General features: G+C 39.2%; 1 protein-coding gene across 2 annotated transcripts; it reads left to right on the forward strand.

The window, feature by feature from the left end:
- The first annotated feature begins 9,665 nt into the window (after positions 1-9,665).
- On the forward strand, positions 9,666-17,286 carry LOC147334952 (NLR family CARD domain-containing protein 3-like). 2 transcript variants are annotated; one of them, XM_086286866.1, is made up of 8 exons: positions 9,666-9,865; positions 11,076-11,105; positions 11,818-11,946; positions 12,064-12,186; positions 12,426-12,554; positions 13,218-13,296; positions 13,466-13,685; positions 15,282-17,286. In XM_086286866.1, the coding sequence occupies exons 2-8, from the start codon at positions 11,098-11,100 to the stop codon at positions 17,078-17,080; spliced, it is 2,487 nt and encodes an 828-aa protein (XP_086142992.1). In that variant the 5' UTR covers positions 9,666-9,865; positions 11,076-11,097; the 3' UTR covers positions 17,081-17,286. The 2 variants fall into 2 exon arrangements, with proteins under 2 accessions (XP_086142992.1, XP_086142993.1); XM_086286867.1 differs by lacking the exon at positions 12,064-12,186.
- Positions 17,287-17,778: the final 492 nt, after the last annotated feature.

Consider the following 17,778-nt stretch of genomic DNA (forward strand, 5'->3'; position numbering starts at 1 on the left):
TGAACTTGCAGACTTGCAAAATGCAGCAAGATATTTTAAAAAACAGTTTTGTTGATTAAAAAACACTATATCGGATTCATATCGGTATCGGCAGATATCCAAATTTATGATATCGGTATCGGTATCGGACATAAAAAAGTGGTATCGTGCCATCTCTACTTTCAGCCAAGTCGGCACTCAAATCTGTATGCTGTGTTTTTCTAAATCCCTTAATTGTTGTTCCAATTTGAATTGTGTGAGCTTTTTCATTTTTTTTGATATGGGTAGTCCTTGATATCAGATACCCTCGGATTACTGATTTAACAGTATCCCAAATTATTGTTGGATCCATCTGTTCATCCTTGTTGTCAGCAATACAGACTTGTAATTCTTTTTTAATCTCTTGTACCACAGATTCATTGTTAAGAATACCAGTATTTAATTTCCACAATGATTTCTTGTTCTGATTATATAAGTGAATAGTCAAGTGTATGGCGTTGTGATCTGACACATTTATCAGAGATACCACATTATTATTAATCTTCCCTTTAACAGCAACATATCTACCATCCTTGTCACAGACTTCCTCTAACATTTCAAAATTTACCGTATTAGAAATTAAAGTTATAACTCCTCTTCGTCTGCTATTCTTACATGAGCTGTAAAAGGAATTTATATAGCCAAACTTTTTAAATTTTTCATGTTCCTCTTTTGACATATGAGTTTCTTGAATGAATATAATCTGCGCCTTCTGTCGTTTCAATTTAGATAACAACCTACTCCTTTTAACCGAATTCCCCAGACCGTTGATATTGATTGAGATAATGTTTATTTTACCTACACCACTCATGACTTGTACAATGTGCAGTAACCATCCCCTCAGATTTGAAAAAACAAAAAACAAAAACAATATTACTAAACATAAAACAAAAAATTATCAAAAACTTGCGACTCCCAATTAGTAGGAAAAAACAATCTCCACGGTTTTTACCCTAAACTGTTGGTAGGTTTAGGGTAAAAACCTCCATAAAGGGGGGGCCCTGAAAAGCTCTGGATTTAAAAGCGAGGAAATGTGAGAGATAACTGACAGTGATTCAGACTGCAGACATCCTGACACCTGATTCACACCTGTTTGCTTTAACATCTCTGATCAAGTTCAACAATCAGGACACCAGATGATGTTCCTGTTCTCACTGAGTGTGATTAATGAAGATGAAAATAAAACAGTTTCACCTCAAGTTTCATTTCTGAGGATTTTAAGTTTACAGTTAAAGATCAATTCTGCTCTTTAAACAGTTTAAACAGTTTCTGGATCAACAAACACTTTATTAGTCTGAGTTGATCCAGATGTAAGTTGAAGGAGAAGTGAAAATCCAACAGGGATGTTGGAATTTGTCTGATCACCTGATCACTGACAGGAACATGTGAACCTTAAAGCAGAGAGTTTGTTTCAGTCAGTAAGAAGAGCGAGTCATCATGCACAACAACGATAAATCAAGTCTTTGAAGCAAAGAGAAAGCTTCCATTTGAAACGAGGAGACATTAGGAGTAAGTATTTGAGTGTTTATAATATTTTACTCTATCAGTGTGTTTATGTTATAGTGTGTTTGTTTCTATTTTATTTGAATCTTTTTTCTTTGTGGATTCAAAGGCAGCAGCTGTATAAATAAAATAATTGAGTGTTCGTCTGTTACTGGCTGCAAAGTATGAAGCTGCTGTGTTTGTACAGTGAGACTGAACAACAGTAATGTGGGGTAATTTCCAATAAACCAAGTTCAAAAAGGGGAGTCTATGGCTGACGCGTGTTCCTGGTTTCCAAAAGAAATGCTTCCAGTTGCATTATGATTTGAAGACTGTTTATTTATTACAAACTGAAGATGTAACAATGAACTCCTTCCTAAATAAGCATGAAATTTCCAGAAAATAGCAGTTATCCAGAACTACCTGTGCACACAGTCAGAAAACCGTGAGACTCATAACCTCTCTGTCCATGCTCCTCCCCTCTCACACAGGGTTTCATGCTACTATTGCATTTGCATACTTAAAGTGAGAGGTGACTTAAAATTACTTTATGTAAACACATATATTTTCACATTTATTAATCCTGAAAAGATGACTTATGTAATGAATCTATGAATTACCAGTGGCAAAGAAGGCAAGAAGTAGCACTAACAGGTCTTACATGCCCATTAACACTGGTGGTGCAATACTAGTAATGGGCATGTAAGACCTGTTAGTGCTACTTCTTGCCTTCTTTGCCTGTAGTGCGGCAGTATAGTTACCTTTAACCACAGTACGAGGACAGAAGGGAAATATGGACCAGATCAGACAGGTTCTAGATTGGTAGGAGCCAAGGGTGTATGACAACAGAGTACTTGTACACAGTAGGTGTAGAAAACACAATCGCATTTATTAGCAATTATTAAAGTTTAGCAAGTTGTGCACATTTAACAAAAGTAGAGCGCGCTTCTTGAAAACAAAATAAAATAAACCCCACAAATGGTCGACTCAAGGATATATTGTCTTTTGTGTCTTTTGTCTTTTTTAAAGTCAATTTCAGTCTTTCAATGTTCAATAGTCACTCAGTGTGTTTGTAACCAGTCGGGTTACAATCTACCAGTTCATCCGGCTCTTTGGGCTGGGCTCGCCATCCAGTACTGGAAAAGGGATTCTCGATTCTTCTCAGGTCCTCAAACCCAATCCAATCCAAATAAGCAAAGGGAAAAAACCTGACCATGTGAAGCAACAAATGCTACACGGGGCTTCACAGTGCTCACGCTGGCTCACGGCCTCTGGAATACAGTATCACTGTTATTATTCTCGCCGAAAAAAGGACTTTCACTATCCAGCTAGCTTCTTTGCCGCACGGGTAAACTGATCTTTCACTGTCTGTGTCTCTGGCGTATCTCACTGGCACACGAAGGCACACACAGGTGTCTGAGCAGCGCGCAGACTGGGGGAGGGTCAGACCGGCCAATGATTGGTCGCTCAGTGGATCTGACAAACACACTCTACAGGACTAAGTCCTGCCCCCACACCATTTATATATTACATATACATATGTACACATTAATTAACTTATATTTACATGCTTTTTATCAGTATTTATTATATTTTAACTTTGTTTTTATCAATATTTATTCTCATTGTGAGAGTATGAATATTTATACTTTCAATCCCATTTTTAACACTGGGTTATACCTGCCTATACAGAAATGTGGACACAGAACAGCAGCACAGTATCACCTATAACATATAATAATAATCAACATAATCTAGTTTCAGTCTTGGCCATCTCAAACACACGGCTGTGACTGCACAAAAGTCCACCCAACTGCTGTGAAATCCTTTTTCTGAAGCAAAGCCAATCAGAAGAACCTGGGTTAAAAGCAGGTGGGGTTAAAAAGTCTCATCTCAAGCTCCTGCAGTGAAGTCCAAGAATGAAAATATGGAGCTAGAAAAAGACCTGTGAGTGTGGTGATCAGCACATTCACCTAACATGGGAAAGGTCCCTGTCTGTGCTGATCACCTACAAATAAGGCATAAAAGAAGCTCTGTTTGTGTATTAGTTAGCTGGTTTCAGTGATTATATATGTATACATCATGTATGTCATAGACTTATTCTTAAAGCCCTTTTCACATAGGAAGAGCACATCCTGAGCTGACTGCCAGGTTGAGTAAATGAGACAGAATTTGGGCTGAGCTGATCGCTGCTCTGCATGTCCTGTGCTGTAGTTTGTCATTCTGCATTTCTATCAACGTCACACCATGCTACACTTTGCTTTATGTGGCAGGAAACCATTATTGCACAGCACAAGCCTTAAGAAATAGTGTGTTTATACCATGTTTGTACCCATAAGTGAGGGAAAATGAAAAAGAGAAATACCTGTACAGCTCACACGTGCCATGTCCTGAACTCTTTTAATAAAAACCTTTGTTAAATTTGTACAAGGCTCTCTTTGTTTGTTTGTTTGTTTTTCATTGGTTGGTCATGAAAACTGAAGCTTACACTGTAAACAGCATGAGATGTCTTTTTAAAAGATTCTTCCACTGTGAAAATTACTGTTTTATGTTGTTTATTGTTTGTATTCTTCCTGCTGTAATGGTCGTCTTGTACCTAAATATATCCTGAAAATGACTGGAGCTGTCCTCCTTTCTGGCAAACATTAAGGATAAAAATACAAATGACTGAGCGTGTTGAACATAATATAATCTTTGTGGTATTAGTGACGTTTTGCTGTGGGAAGATCAGATAATGCAAACTGTTTTCCACACTGAGTTTCATTCACCGAGCAGCGATGCTGTTTGTTTTTCACACAGTGAGCTCCTCTCTGCTCAACTTAAGTGGATGAAATCTAAATTTGTCAAAGCACTGGATCAGTAGGTTTGTTAGCAGTTAGCTGCTACCTAAACTGGAGAGTGAGAGGAAGTGACATCACAGAACTCTCCAATGAGACAAGAGGACTCTGAGCCTGTTGTCTCTCTTATGACTGTTTATTGTTTTATTTCTTAAAAATACATAATAAATATACAATCTTACAAATACCAACAAAAATGCCACAAACCCAGAGTGTGCTTGCACCTGATCACCTGAGTCAGGATAAGTCACTGATAAATACAGCAGCACAATGTTCGTTATATTACACTGAACATGTATAATGTGCATGCAATTTTTCTGATGTTCAGATTAGATTAGATTTGTTTTATTGTTATTGCAGTAAAATGCTGATGCAAAGAATCAGTAAACTACAGTATAATACAGCATGTGATGCATCTGATTTAATGTTAGAAAAACACTTTAGACTATTTAAGTGGAGCAACAAACAACAACTAGTCTCACAACTATGACATGCATTCAGTTATAATTACAGGAAGTGATGCTTTGCTTTCACTTGACATGAACTTTGAGTGTGAAGGACACAAAGATGAGCTGCTGTCTGGTTACCTGCTGGACTTTATTCTGCTTCCAGAACAGGATCATCACAGGAACCTCAGCTCTTCTACATGGAGACCAAACAAGGTCCCAGTGGACTGAAAAGATTCAGTGAGTGACTGATTCCATCGTTCAAACATTCACATGTTGGATTCATGGAAGGAAAGAACTATATGAACCAAACAGCAGCATCTGGAACACATCTGGAAAACACAATCCCTCCATGCTCCAACAGTCAGGACAAACTCTGATTTTCTGCATTGATTCAAGTTTAACACTGTAGGAAATAATAGAGTCACATTTGTGTTTACAGAGTTACAAAGTGTTTTATTGAGTTTAGTGTGAATCATTTTCTATCACAGAAAAGTTCATAGAGAATATAAATCATTTGATAACAGCTTCTCATCATAGGAATCATCTGTGTGAACAGATTCAGAGGTAAATACAGGAAATAAACAGAACAGGTACAAACAGTGTATATATCACAGTAATATGCTGACTTATGAGTGTTATAGAGGAGGAGCATCACAGCAGCAACAGCTTCACCAAATGTACAAAGTAACATTCAAAGAATCACAGAAATGCTGCAGTTTGAACATCAACACTCAGCTACAGTCTGAGCTGAAATGAGGCTGTCTGTCCAGATGGTGGCGCTGTAAGCTCACTGTTTCCTGCTCTGTTACAGACACCATCTTATTTTCAGTTTCTTGCAAACATCACCACAGTTTACAGACGATCCTGCAGCTTTACTTTGACCTGCTGCACTTTCAGGGATTATCACCAACATTTCACTCCTGGCTGACTCGTTTTATTATTATTGATTATTGATCAGTCGGACTTCTTTTAAACAAATTAAAATTAATAAAACGTTTCTTCTTTTTTTCTTGTAGGGGAGTAGTGTTTGTGTTTCTCAGAATCAGCTGAAAATCATTCACTGAACAAACATTTTTCCATCCACGAAGTAAGAGCGTATAACATGATGTGTTTCAATACTGCATCAGAACTCATGACAAAAACAAAGAAGGATGCTTAAATGTTGAGATAAAAACACATTTCAGGACTGAGTTGGAACAGATTTCCCTCTAAGACCTAAATAAATATCCACAGGAAGCAGCAACACTGAGTTTAAACTCTGAATAAAGATTTTATTTATTTGAAAGGTTCAAGGACTGAACTGCTCTTCTGTTTCCTCAATGCGCACTTTAAATTTTCAAAACTTCACAGCTGTGATTGGTCCAAAAGCTGACGAAGGACCAGAGTCAAAATATAAAAGCTGGTTTAATAATAGTTTAATTAATGGGCTTCCTCTGGATCACTAAGAAGTCCCGACCAGCTCAGGACGTATCCTGCCTTCCGCCCAAAGACAGCTGGGACAGGCTCCAGACCCGGAATAAGGTGATAAGCGGAAGTAGATGTGTTGAAAAAAATTCTAACATGAAATCCTGCTGAGTTTTATATTTTAACATTAAAGATGTTTTAAAGGACTGAACATGAAAAATAGAAACAGTCAAATCTCCCGCAGTTTTTACTCACCAGTTTAAAGAGAGCGAGCAGCGAGCTGTCCCTGTTGTTCACATTAATAATTTAATGATCAGCTGAAGAACGAAGTGACTGTCAGCAGCAGTGAGAAAGACTCAGAGGAGGAAGAAGCTGCTGGCTAGAAATTAAAGACTGATCAGAAACACAAGAAAAACAAGTTCATGTAAAACATGAACGGCTTTGATTCACACCGAGTAAAGAGGAGGAAACACGAGAGTCGATTCATCTGGAATCAAACATTTTCTTTAAGTCCGGAAAAATAAAAAAAATGTTAATACGTGAAACGAGTTTGAAGCAAAAACTAAGCTGAAGCGAAAATATGAAAATGGTTGTTAGGTAAACAGTTCCTGCTGTAAGACACGAACACATCAAATACTGCTGCTGTCTGTTCTTCTTCCCACACAAATTCTGTACACAACATCCACGGACAGATTTCACAGACTGCTGGAGGGAACAGACCACTCCCGCCTCGTCCAATGGGCGTGGTTGTGCTTGATTATTCCCTGCCCCTCATCATTGGGCGGGGTTTGTGCTAGGCACGAAGGGGCGGTAGGCGGAGCAGAGGTTAGTAACTATAAGTAACTCTGCTCCTTCCAGCTCAGTCAGTGAAATCTGTCCGTGTTTGTTGGTGTGTGCAGAATGTGGGTATAAAGAAGAGCAGACAGCAGCAGTATGTATGTATTTGTATCTGTAACTCTGTTTTTTCATGTCAAACGTCTCTGAGAGTGTTTAAAGTGAAATCTCTGCTCTCATTATCATTAGATATAATGTTATTATTTTACCAGCTGATGTTACAGTCTAATACAGACTGTTCTCCTTCTTTTCTCTCTCTCTCTATTTCATCCATCATCATCATCATTTTTATGAAGCTGAACAAGTGATGATGTCATTTCTGATTTCACTGTAATGTGAGAACTCACAGAGGCAGATTTTATGAGTTACGCTTTATATTTTACTGTCAGCTTGGAGAAACAGTTTCTTTATATTGTGATCATTCCTATAAAAGTAATGAGGTTTATATAACACTGTGCTATATTTGCATGAGGCATCAGTTTGAGGTTAATTTTTTATAAGAAGAACACAAAAATTGTTTTTTTTCTCCTGGTGGACAAACTCTGTAACTACAAAACTGTTTCTAAATGATTTTAAGCCTACTTTGATATTTCTGCAGTTTCTCTTTGTGTTTGTTTGCAGATCTTGAAATGAGTGAATAAAGTCAGATTTTCCTTCTTCTAGCTGCAGTGCCTGACCTTTGACCTCATGTGTTGATGACTCTTCACCTCTGTCTCCTCTCACAGGGAGAAGATGATCTGCAGGATCCTGCTGCTCATCATCCTCACCTCATGTGTCTCTGGTTAGTTTACAGCTTCACTTTATGAACTCCAAATAAAGCTCAACAACAGATTTGTTCCAGTTCTCAGTGTGTCTGCTCCTCTCTTTCCCTCTCTGTCTCCTCAACAGGATCATTTGTAGTCAATGTGACACAGACCTGCTATCAGGCAGAGGAGAACCACAACATCACACTGGAGTGGACGTTCACCACCAAACCTGACAGATCCACCCAAACTCTCAACATCCTCTGTGAACTGATAACTGTGGTTAAACGTTTAATCCTGTATGATGTTCATGAAGGTGTTGAGGTGTCAGAGTCTCAGGATGAAAAGTTTTCAGGACGAGTCCAGAGTGACAAAGACGCCCTCAGAGAAGGACGAATCAGACTGCAACTGTCCAGACTCAGGACTGATGACTCGGGTCGGTACTTGAGTGAGGCGGAGACAGGTCATTGGTCCGGACAACATTTTTTTCTTGTTTCTCCTCCTCTTCTTTTCTCTTTTTTCTGAGGACCTGATGGCTTTGAACTGTTCTTGTCCATCTTCCATTGGTTTTAATTTTGCACTCCAGTATGAACACCCATCTCAACCCGAGGATCACCACAACATAATCTAATAATAATAATAATATACCTACACCTTAGTTCACAGATTCACTTTGTCTAGGGTGCATTTCTGAGATTTCACACAACCCAGGATTCAAATCATGAATACGTAATGGACTTGGATTTACAACATTATAAATGAAATGTGCTCTATTTGGAAGCAGCATGTCTCCGTCCCCTTTCGACGGGTTGTGTGTGAGACTTTAAATCATCAAACTGTAAATTTTAAATTGCTATTGATCTCTTTACCCCTAGTCTTAAGTGTATATTTATTTTTTTACTCTTCTTATATATATATTGTTTGTTTACTTGCACTGCTGTAACTGGAGCCTCGTCGTCTCGTCTCTCTACATACTGGACTGTATGTAGCGGAGATGACAATAAAGTTTACTTTGACTTCAGCAGCGAGCAGGCGCACCGAGGGCTCTCGCGCTCACTTTTCGCGTATAGAATTTCGAAAAAACATCGGTGCAAATTATAAGTCTGTATCATGATGTCTGGTGTTTTCGTGTTTGTTGGTTTGTTTTTATTTTGTTTTATTTTGCGAGTTGGTTTTTAGATGCCGCACCAGCCCGCCCTCTCCTCTCTGCGCCGCAAGCAGCAGGCGCACCTCGCAGACGAAGGGCGTCCTTACTCCCAGCAATGGGCGATAGAAAACCGATCGGAGCCTATGCCATTCCCAATATGCGCCTTGCTGACGTCGGGGCAGCATGAGTACGGGCATTTTTTTTGCCGATGCCCGTGATGTCGCCCCCCACCACGATGCCGCCCCGGGCACCCGCCCGTGTCGCCCGTATCTAAAACCGCTACTGGGAGACAGATTCAAAGTTCAATAAAATAACTAAATGTCTTGATGTTCCTTACTTGAAGATACAACATCCACAGTGTTACATATTTTATAAAGGAGGATCAGCACAATGACAACAGCATCACTACATAAACCAAATTTAAAGTATTTAAGGGAAGTTAACTGGACACGAATTAAGTTTTTCCTTAAAGAAAAACAATTCTAAGTAAATGTTTCAGTCCTTTTGGTCAGATGTTGGTGGAAAATTACTGACCTAGCAGACATGTCAGGTTAGAATGCTACAAACACTGACGCTGGATAAAATCTAACTGAGGACTTTCAGTTCAGTTCAGAAGAAATGTGTCATTCTTCTATAAAAGTCATAACCTCGTAAGTGTGTACAGGTCACACTTAAATTAAGCTACCAGAATTTTTTTTCTGGTTAAGCTGGAGGGCGTGACATAGAGCTGACCGCCGCTTAGTGCTTCTGCGTCTTTATAACGACCATAAAAAGCTGGCTGAAACTGATATGAAATTACTTTCAGAGCGAGCTGCCATGTTGGGTCACACTGCTTCCTGAAAAGGTTTATTCCTGTGTTTTCTCATGGCGGTCCGTTAACGTTTCTGTTCAGCTGGACCGTTTCTGGATTATCGGTGGTTTCTGGATTAAATTCTGCACCGTTAATTGGAGGTAAAGTTGTACACCGTAAACCTTCATGCTAATCGTGTCGTTTTACGGTGTCCTAGGTTTTTCTCTCTTCTTCTTCAGAGTTTGTTTTCCTTTCTTCAAGCTATACAATTAACTTTATTAACGCACAGATTACATTTATGCGGTTTTATATTATTTATATTATTGTTCTCGGTCATCCGGGTCAAGTTACTGTAAAGAGCTTGGGGAAAAAAAGGCGACTGGACTGTTATTGTAACCAAATAAACTGCTGATGCGTCTTTGTTGCGAATTTATCGAAATAAACTCAATTTCCAGTTTATGTCGCACATTTTCACTCGTCTTTGAAGGCTTAGTCTTCTTTGTTTCCTATTATTATTTGGATTCACTGAGTTACGAAGATCCTGATTATATCTGCGTAGTTTGATAAATAACGAAAGTGAAACTAAAGAGGACGCCGCCATCTCCCCAGGGACAAAAACAAGCAGTATAGACAGCAGTAAAAATGCACTACATGAAACATGGAAGTAAGTTAAGGTAGTAAAAAATAAGAAGTCAGTTAGGGCTCTCTGTGTTTAAATGCAGTAATTAGTATTTAAGGAACATTTTAAATCTGATTAAATTATGTTATTGATCGGAGTCTCCTTTGTTCCATATTTCATATGTGCCAAGATCTTTTCAGTGGGTCTGGAACACAGCTGTGACTCTGAGCCATGTTGCTGTAACTGCTTGATGCATTTTGTTGAATTAAGCAAAAAAAGGACGTGAAAGTTACACATAACATTATCAAAAATGCTCCGGATGATGAGTTTCTTTTTTCTGTTTTTCACCGTCCACTTTTCCCTAAAATAATTTCACGTGTTGAGATTCAGACCAAAGTCTTCTGCTTTGCCTCAGCCCGGAGTTTGTGGAGTGTGTGATACAGCCGCTCTGGATCATTTTCTTTTATTTAATAATACAGTACAATGCTATTTTAAATTAAATAAATTTTATGTATTACTTTATTTTTCCACAGTATTTTCTTCTGGATTTTTTTTAGCCACTTATGAATTTAATCACTTGTGGAATTGCCCATAAACATCTGTAAAAGCTCTTTAAAGCGCTGGTACTTTGTATCTATGTATCAGAGTATCCATATTATTGAATACACCACAACCTAATTAGAAACAAACAAATAAACAGAACACATCAACAGAAACAAACCAGATTAAAACTTGTTTCTCTCTTTGATCAGGTGACTGCAGGATTTGGCCAAAATGGAAAGGTATGACACTCAACACCACACATCCTTTTTAGTATAAGTGTTATTTATTCATACAGTGTCACAGAAAGCTTTACTCTATGATGGTTTGAAACTAAAGCTTATTTTTCCTACAGATTAAGATGCCTTTTAGGGTTATATATATTTACTAGAATAATATTTACAATGAACAACATTTCCCCTGATCTGCCTCATTATGAGATTTTCTTTAAAGAGAAAAGAAAGTGTTTTTACCACCTTATCAAAACGCTTCACTATAAAAGCAGCATCAATGTGAAATCATTTCAAAAGACTGCAGTAAATATTGGACTGGTGTGTTTTTGATACACATGTGCCATATAACCTATATTATAAATCTAGAGGTGCTGGTTATTATATTAGTCTTGTTTTTAGATCCAAAGAATACCTGCCTGCCTTTAGTCTTCACGGCCATTATAAGCTGTCCTCTAACATCCATAGATTTATGTGATCTGTTTCAGATCATAGGTTTCTTGCAGTTAAGCACCAACAAAAACAGATGAAAACAGATGTCTGAAGTCTTCCTGGAAACCAGAAAAGACTGAAGTGAACCAAAATAATTTAGTGTGAAGAGCTGTAAACTATATAGACCCAGTGTTTTTTTCTTCTTCTTGTAAATAGTTTGTGCAGCATATCCTGCAGCTGAAGACTGTAAAGGTAATTTCCATCCCTGATGGTCTCCTTTTCTGCCTGCCAGGATCCATCAAAGACCAGAAACCCTGGAAACTGAACAGGAACCTGAACTCAGCTGTGTGTCTGTGAAGAGTGATCGGTCAAAGGAAGCCATCGTTGTTTTCCAAGGAAGTGGATCTCCTTCAGATGATGAGTAAGATATAACCATTTGTCTAGCAGCTGTTGTAGCTGAAGAGTAAAGAAAAAGCAAAAAACAACAACAACAACAAAAAAAACCCATAAATTAATACTGATTGTCCACATTCCCCAGATCAGATTCCTCTGGTCCTAAACCTGGACTCAGCACGAGGAAGACGAAGGGTAGAATGAATAGGAAGAGTTCAAAATTATATCCCACTGAAGTTAAAAGAAGAAAATCCTCCGCTGCACATAAGTAAGATATGATTATTTCCATACATTACATATCTGCAGTAAGGAAAACCTAAAAACTGCTTTTGTTTCACTTACACCTTAAATTAAAGCTAAAAATAGATGAAAACTATTTTTGTCTAAAATGTGTCTAAAATGGTCAGTGTAAATAAAAAAACAATCACATGTAGCTTCAGTAGTTTATAAAACTGAAGATTGAAAAGTGTATTTTCCTCCTTGATGGTCATTGTTTCTGTTTACCAGGACACATCATAAACCAGATGTCCCTGAACCTGGACTTGAAGCTGAACCCAGATGTGTGTCTGTAAAGAGTGATCGATCAAAGGAAGCCATCGTTGTCTTCAAAGGAAAGGGATCCCCTGCTGTTGAGAAGTAAGATTAAATGATGCCTAGTAGGAGTTATAGCTGACGTGTTTCCTTACTCCAGTCTGGTGAACTGGTGATAAAATGGTAACTTAAAGTAAGAATTGAAATATAAGGAAATCATTTTCTGTCTGAAAGATGGATTCAGTGTATACTGTAATCCATACATGATATCAACATGAGCTTGGTATTGATCTTTCTCTTTGTAGGAACACTACTGATAAAAAATTAGTATGTGATTATTATTCTTGAGTATCAAAGAAAAGTCTTATTTTAATACTAACATTATTCAATAGTCACCTTTTGTTTATATTCATGTTTTATAGTACTTTTCAAAATCGGGTCTACAAAGTTTTTACAATGAAAAATTAAGAAACAACTATGTAAAACAAAACAAATTAGACATTTTTCCCTTTGATATTTATGGTGGTATGAAAGATGAAGAGAGAATGGCCGTTATATTGTTATTTCAAGCACTGTGAGTGTAGAATCCGCCTGCTGGTCAGACAGAGGATGAATTGAAGGCCTGCACTGTTACTCATGCAATGGTACTCTAGTAGAGTCCAAATTTTAAAAAGAGAGCTCAAGATGAACATAAATAGGTTAATTTTAAGACCTTTATAAAACAGACACACAAAGTCTAAGCTTTGATTCTTCACGTTGTCTCCATAGAGTTGTTCAGTCTGGCTCAGATGTCTCCTGCCCCCATCATGCCCCGCAACATAAAACTGACCTGAGCCAAATATTTATGGTCTGTATATGTGAAACATTTATTTATTTGTTTTTTTACTATACAGCTTAAATCAAAAAGTAGATAAAAGTAATCTGCTTTCACTAGAGCTACATTTTAAACAGAAATAAAGCCAAAGCGTTACCTTCACTTCAGGAAATTTGTTCATTTGTCATTCATTCTGTTTCAGGGGCTGGAGGACAACATTGTCACTTTTGTGAAGAATGAGCTAAAGAAAATGCAAAATCATCTAAATGCAGAATCCCATGAAAGTCAGAGAGAAGATGTGAAAATATTGGACAGTGAAGATGAGGAGCAGAGGAGGATCATTGGAGAGGCACTTCTGCAGATCACAGTTTATTTCCTGAGGACAATGAAACTGGAAGATCTGGCTGCCTGTCTGGAGAGCAGTAAGAGGATTTCTTTTCATAAATGCACCATTTAGGAGGACAGAACTGTTGTGTGTCCTGTATAGGGATGGGTATCGTTTAGGTTTTATCCGATACCGGTGCCAAACCGGTACTTTTGAAACGGTGCCGGTGCTTAAACGGTGCTCAAACCGGTGCTTAAAGAATGGAGAACACAAAATTGGTCCAAAAACCTCTCATGTTCAGCTGTTTTTTTGTAAAGAGATAACAATGTTAGCCTTTTCTGCAGCTATAGGGCATATATGGTATCACTCATGGCTGGAAGCAGTGCTTAAACAATGGAAAAAAACACAAACTTTGTCCAAAGACCTCTCATGTTTAACTGTTTTCCACTTTTGGCAGCACGGTGGCACGGTGGTTAGCACTGTTGCCGCACAGCAAGAAGGTCCTGAGTTCAATTCCACCGTCAAGCCGGGGTCTTTCTGTGTGGAGTTTGCATGCTCTCCCCGTGTTTGCGTGGGTTCCCTCCAGGTACTCCGGCTTCCTCCCACCGTCCAAAGATGTGCAGCTTGTGGGGATAGGTTAATTGGATAATCCAAATTGCCATTAGGTGTGAATGTGCGAGTGAATGTGAGTATGAATGGTTGTCTGTCTCTGTGTGTTGGCCCTGCGACAGACTGGCGACCTGTCCAGGGTGTACCCCGCCTCTCGCCCTATGACAGCTGGGATTGGCTCCAGCGCCCCCCACGACCCTGAAAAGGATAAGCGGTAGCGAATGGATGGATGATGTATTTTAGCCTTTTTGGCCTGGGTGAAGGGAGTATCTGCCATTAAACAAGAAGACAGCCGCATGTAACTACTACGGTGTTTGCTAGTTCACCTTACTTGCATTAATGTAATAACGTGGTTAGCCTACTCAATGTAAAGTATACACGAACAACATTAAGCTACTCACGCAGAGAAGAACGGCTGCTGCTGCCATCATCATCCATCATCATTTCTGCTACACTGGCAGGGCTAGGGGCCAGGACTCTACTCTTCGGGTTTTTGGGGGATGTTGCTAACTCCGGGTCCAATAACAGGCAACCCACCCGCAGTAGATGTGCTCGGTGTGAGGTCTCGCAGCAAGCTATCAAATACGCTGCATTTTTCGGCTTAAAAAAAACAACACTATGCGTCGCCAGGTGTTTCATCGGATTTGAGGTGTTACCTCCTTTGACAGTATCACAGTATCAGCTTAAAGCACTTGTTGCAGGCTGCTGAGTTTGCATATTTTGCTGTGAAGTACAGCCAGACTTTTGACCGCTTCGCCTTGGGCATTTTTAATCTGTAGCTCTGCTCTAAAAGAACGTACGTACCTGGACCCGCCTACTATCCTCGGAAACGTAAAATGATTGGCTAGAATTCAAATTGTGTGACATCTCAGGAAAAAAAAAAGCACCGAAATAAAGCACCGAAATGTGCGCTGCTTTTCGGTCTGGTTACTACCCTTTATGCCATCATGGCACTGGATACCGGTACCCATCCCTAGTCCTGTATATTCAATACTTTAATAAAAATATATAACATTCTTACGATACTTTTATAAAAGAAATTATGGACTAACATTTATATTTGAATTTCTCTTTTTTTGCTTAGAAAACCCTTATTCAGGTTGTAGGTGTGAGCTTAAGTCTACCCTAAAGAAGAAGTTTGAGTGTGTGTTTGAGGGGATTGCTAAACCAGGAAACGCAACCAATCTGAATAAGATCTACACAGAGCTCTGCATCACAGAGGGAGGAACCGGAGTGGTCAACACTGAACATGAGGTCAGACAGCTTGAAATGTTTTCCTGGAAACCAAACAGACCAGAAACAACAATCAGGTGTGAAGACATATTTAAAGCTTCAACTGGAAGAGACAAACCAATCAGAACAGTTCTGACCAAAGGAGTGGCTGGCATCGGGAAAACATTCCTGACACAAAAGTTCACTTTGGACTGGGCTGAAGACAAGACCAACCAGGACATCCAGTTCATGTTTCCATTCCCATTCAGAGAGCTGAATTTACTGAAGGATAAAAAGTTCAGCTTAGTGGGACTTATTCATCACTTCTTTACTGAAATCAAAGAAGCAGGAATCTGTAACTTTAAAAAGTTCAAAGTTGTGTTCATCTTTGATGGTCTGGATGAGTGTCGACTTCCTCTGAACTTCCACATCACTGAGATCCTCACTGATGTTACAGAGTCCACATCAGTGGATGTGCTGCTGACAAACCTCATCAGGGGAAAGTTGCTTCCTTCTGCTCACATCTGGATAACCACACGACCTGCAGCAGCCAATCAGATCCCTGCTGAGTATATAGACATGGTTACAGAGATCAGAGGGTTCACTGACCCAAAGAAGGAAGAGTACTTCAGGAAGAGACTCAGAGACAAGGAAGAGGCCAACACCATAATCTCTCACATCAAGACATCACGAAGCCTCCACATCATGTGTCACATCCCAATCTTCTGCTGGATCACTGCTACAGTTCTAGAGAGTTTGTTAAAAACCAAACCAGCTGGAGGGAAGCTGCCCAAGACACTGACTGAGATGTACATTCACTTCCTGGTGGTTCAGACCAAAGTGAAGAACATCAAGTATGATGGAGGAGCTGAGACAGATCCTCTCTGGAGTCTAAAGAGTAAGAAGATGATTGAAGCACTGGGGAAACTGGCTTTTCAGCAGCTGCAGAAAGGAAACCTGATCTTCTATGAATCAGACCTGACAGAGTGTGGCATTAATGTCAGAGAAGCCTCAGTGTACTCAGGAGTGTTCACACAGATTTTTAAAGAGGAGGGGGGACTGTACCAAGAGAAGGTTTACTGTTTTGTCCATCTGAGCATTCAGGAGTTTTTAGCTGCTCTTCATGTCCATCTGACATTCACCAACTCTGGTATCAACCTGCTGAAAGAAGAAGAAACAGCCTCAGTGCAGACTGGAGAATCTTCAGTAAGACATTTCTACCGGAGTGCTGTGGACAAGGCCTTAAAGAGTCCAAATGGACATCTGGACTTGTTTCTTCGCTTCCTCCTTGGTCTTTCACTGCAGACCAATCAGGATCTCTTACAAGGCCTGCTCACACAAAAAGGAATCAGCTCACAGATGAATCAGGATATGGTCAAATATGTTAAAGAAAGGATGAATGACACTCTCTCTCCTGAGAAAAGCATCCATCTGCTCCACTGTTTAAATGAATTGAATGATGACTCTATAGTGAAAGAGGTCCAGCATCACCTGAGTTCAGGACACCTGTCCAAAGTTGATCTCTCTCCTGCTCAGTGGTCAGCTCTGGTCTTCATCTTACTGTCATCAGAAACAGGTGTGGATGAGTTTGACTTGAGGAAATATTCAGCTTCTGAAGAGGCTCTTCTGCAGCTGCTGCCAGTGGTCAAAGTCTGTGAGAAAGCCCAGTAAGTATCCAGTTTAAGCCTTTCAAGAGATTACTTTAAAGTGCTTCTTTTAAGAGTTTGGAAAGTTCTCTGATATTCACGTTTCCAGGTTGAGTGGCTGTAACCTCACAGAGAGAAGCTGTGAGGCTCTTTCCTCAATTCTAAGTTCTCAGTCCTCCAGACTGAGAGAGCTGGACATGAGTAACAACAACCTTCAGGACTCAGGAGTGAAGCTGCTTTGTGTTGGACTTGGGAGTCCACACTGTGTGCTGGAAACTCTCAGGTTAGCTGATTCTTTGTTTAAGAAAATGTGGGTATTTCACAACAACTGTCGTTATTTTATAGATTTTAAGATGTTGTTTCTGTTCTGATGTAAGCTACTGAAAGAGAACAGTAGAAGTGAAACACACACTTCACAAATCAAAAAAACTATAACTTTATTTATGATTTAGTGTAGATTTATTCCAAACGGCTCTCATATTTTCGAATGTGTAACATACAGACGATTTGTCACATAGCATCGGTATGTTACGTTTTTGGATGAGAACGTGTCCGTCATAGTAAAAAAGACAGAAAATAATTATGTTTTTTGTTGTTTTTTTTAAATTTGAGTACAGAAAAGCCAGTTAGTGTGTTTTTAACAACTTTAACTAGAATCAGAATCTGTTAGTTCGACTGTACATCATCAAATTCAGAGCAGTTCCTAACAATGATGTGACATGT

This window comes from Aulonocara sp. 'chitande type north' Nkhata Bay, linkage group LG3, assembly GCF_057382095.1.
Source record: "Aulonocara sp. 'chitande type north' Nkhata Bay isolate Kocher_YH1m ecotype deep benthic linkage group LG3, A_spYH_male_GT1.1, whole genome shotgun sequence".
NCBI lineage: Eukaryota > Metazoa > Chordata > Actinopteri > Cichliformes > Cichlidae > Aulonocara > Aulonocara sp. 'chitande type north' Nkhata Bay.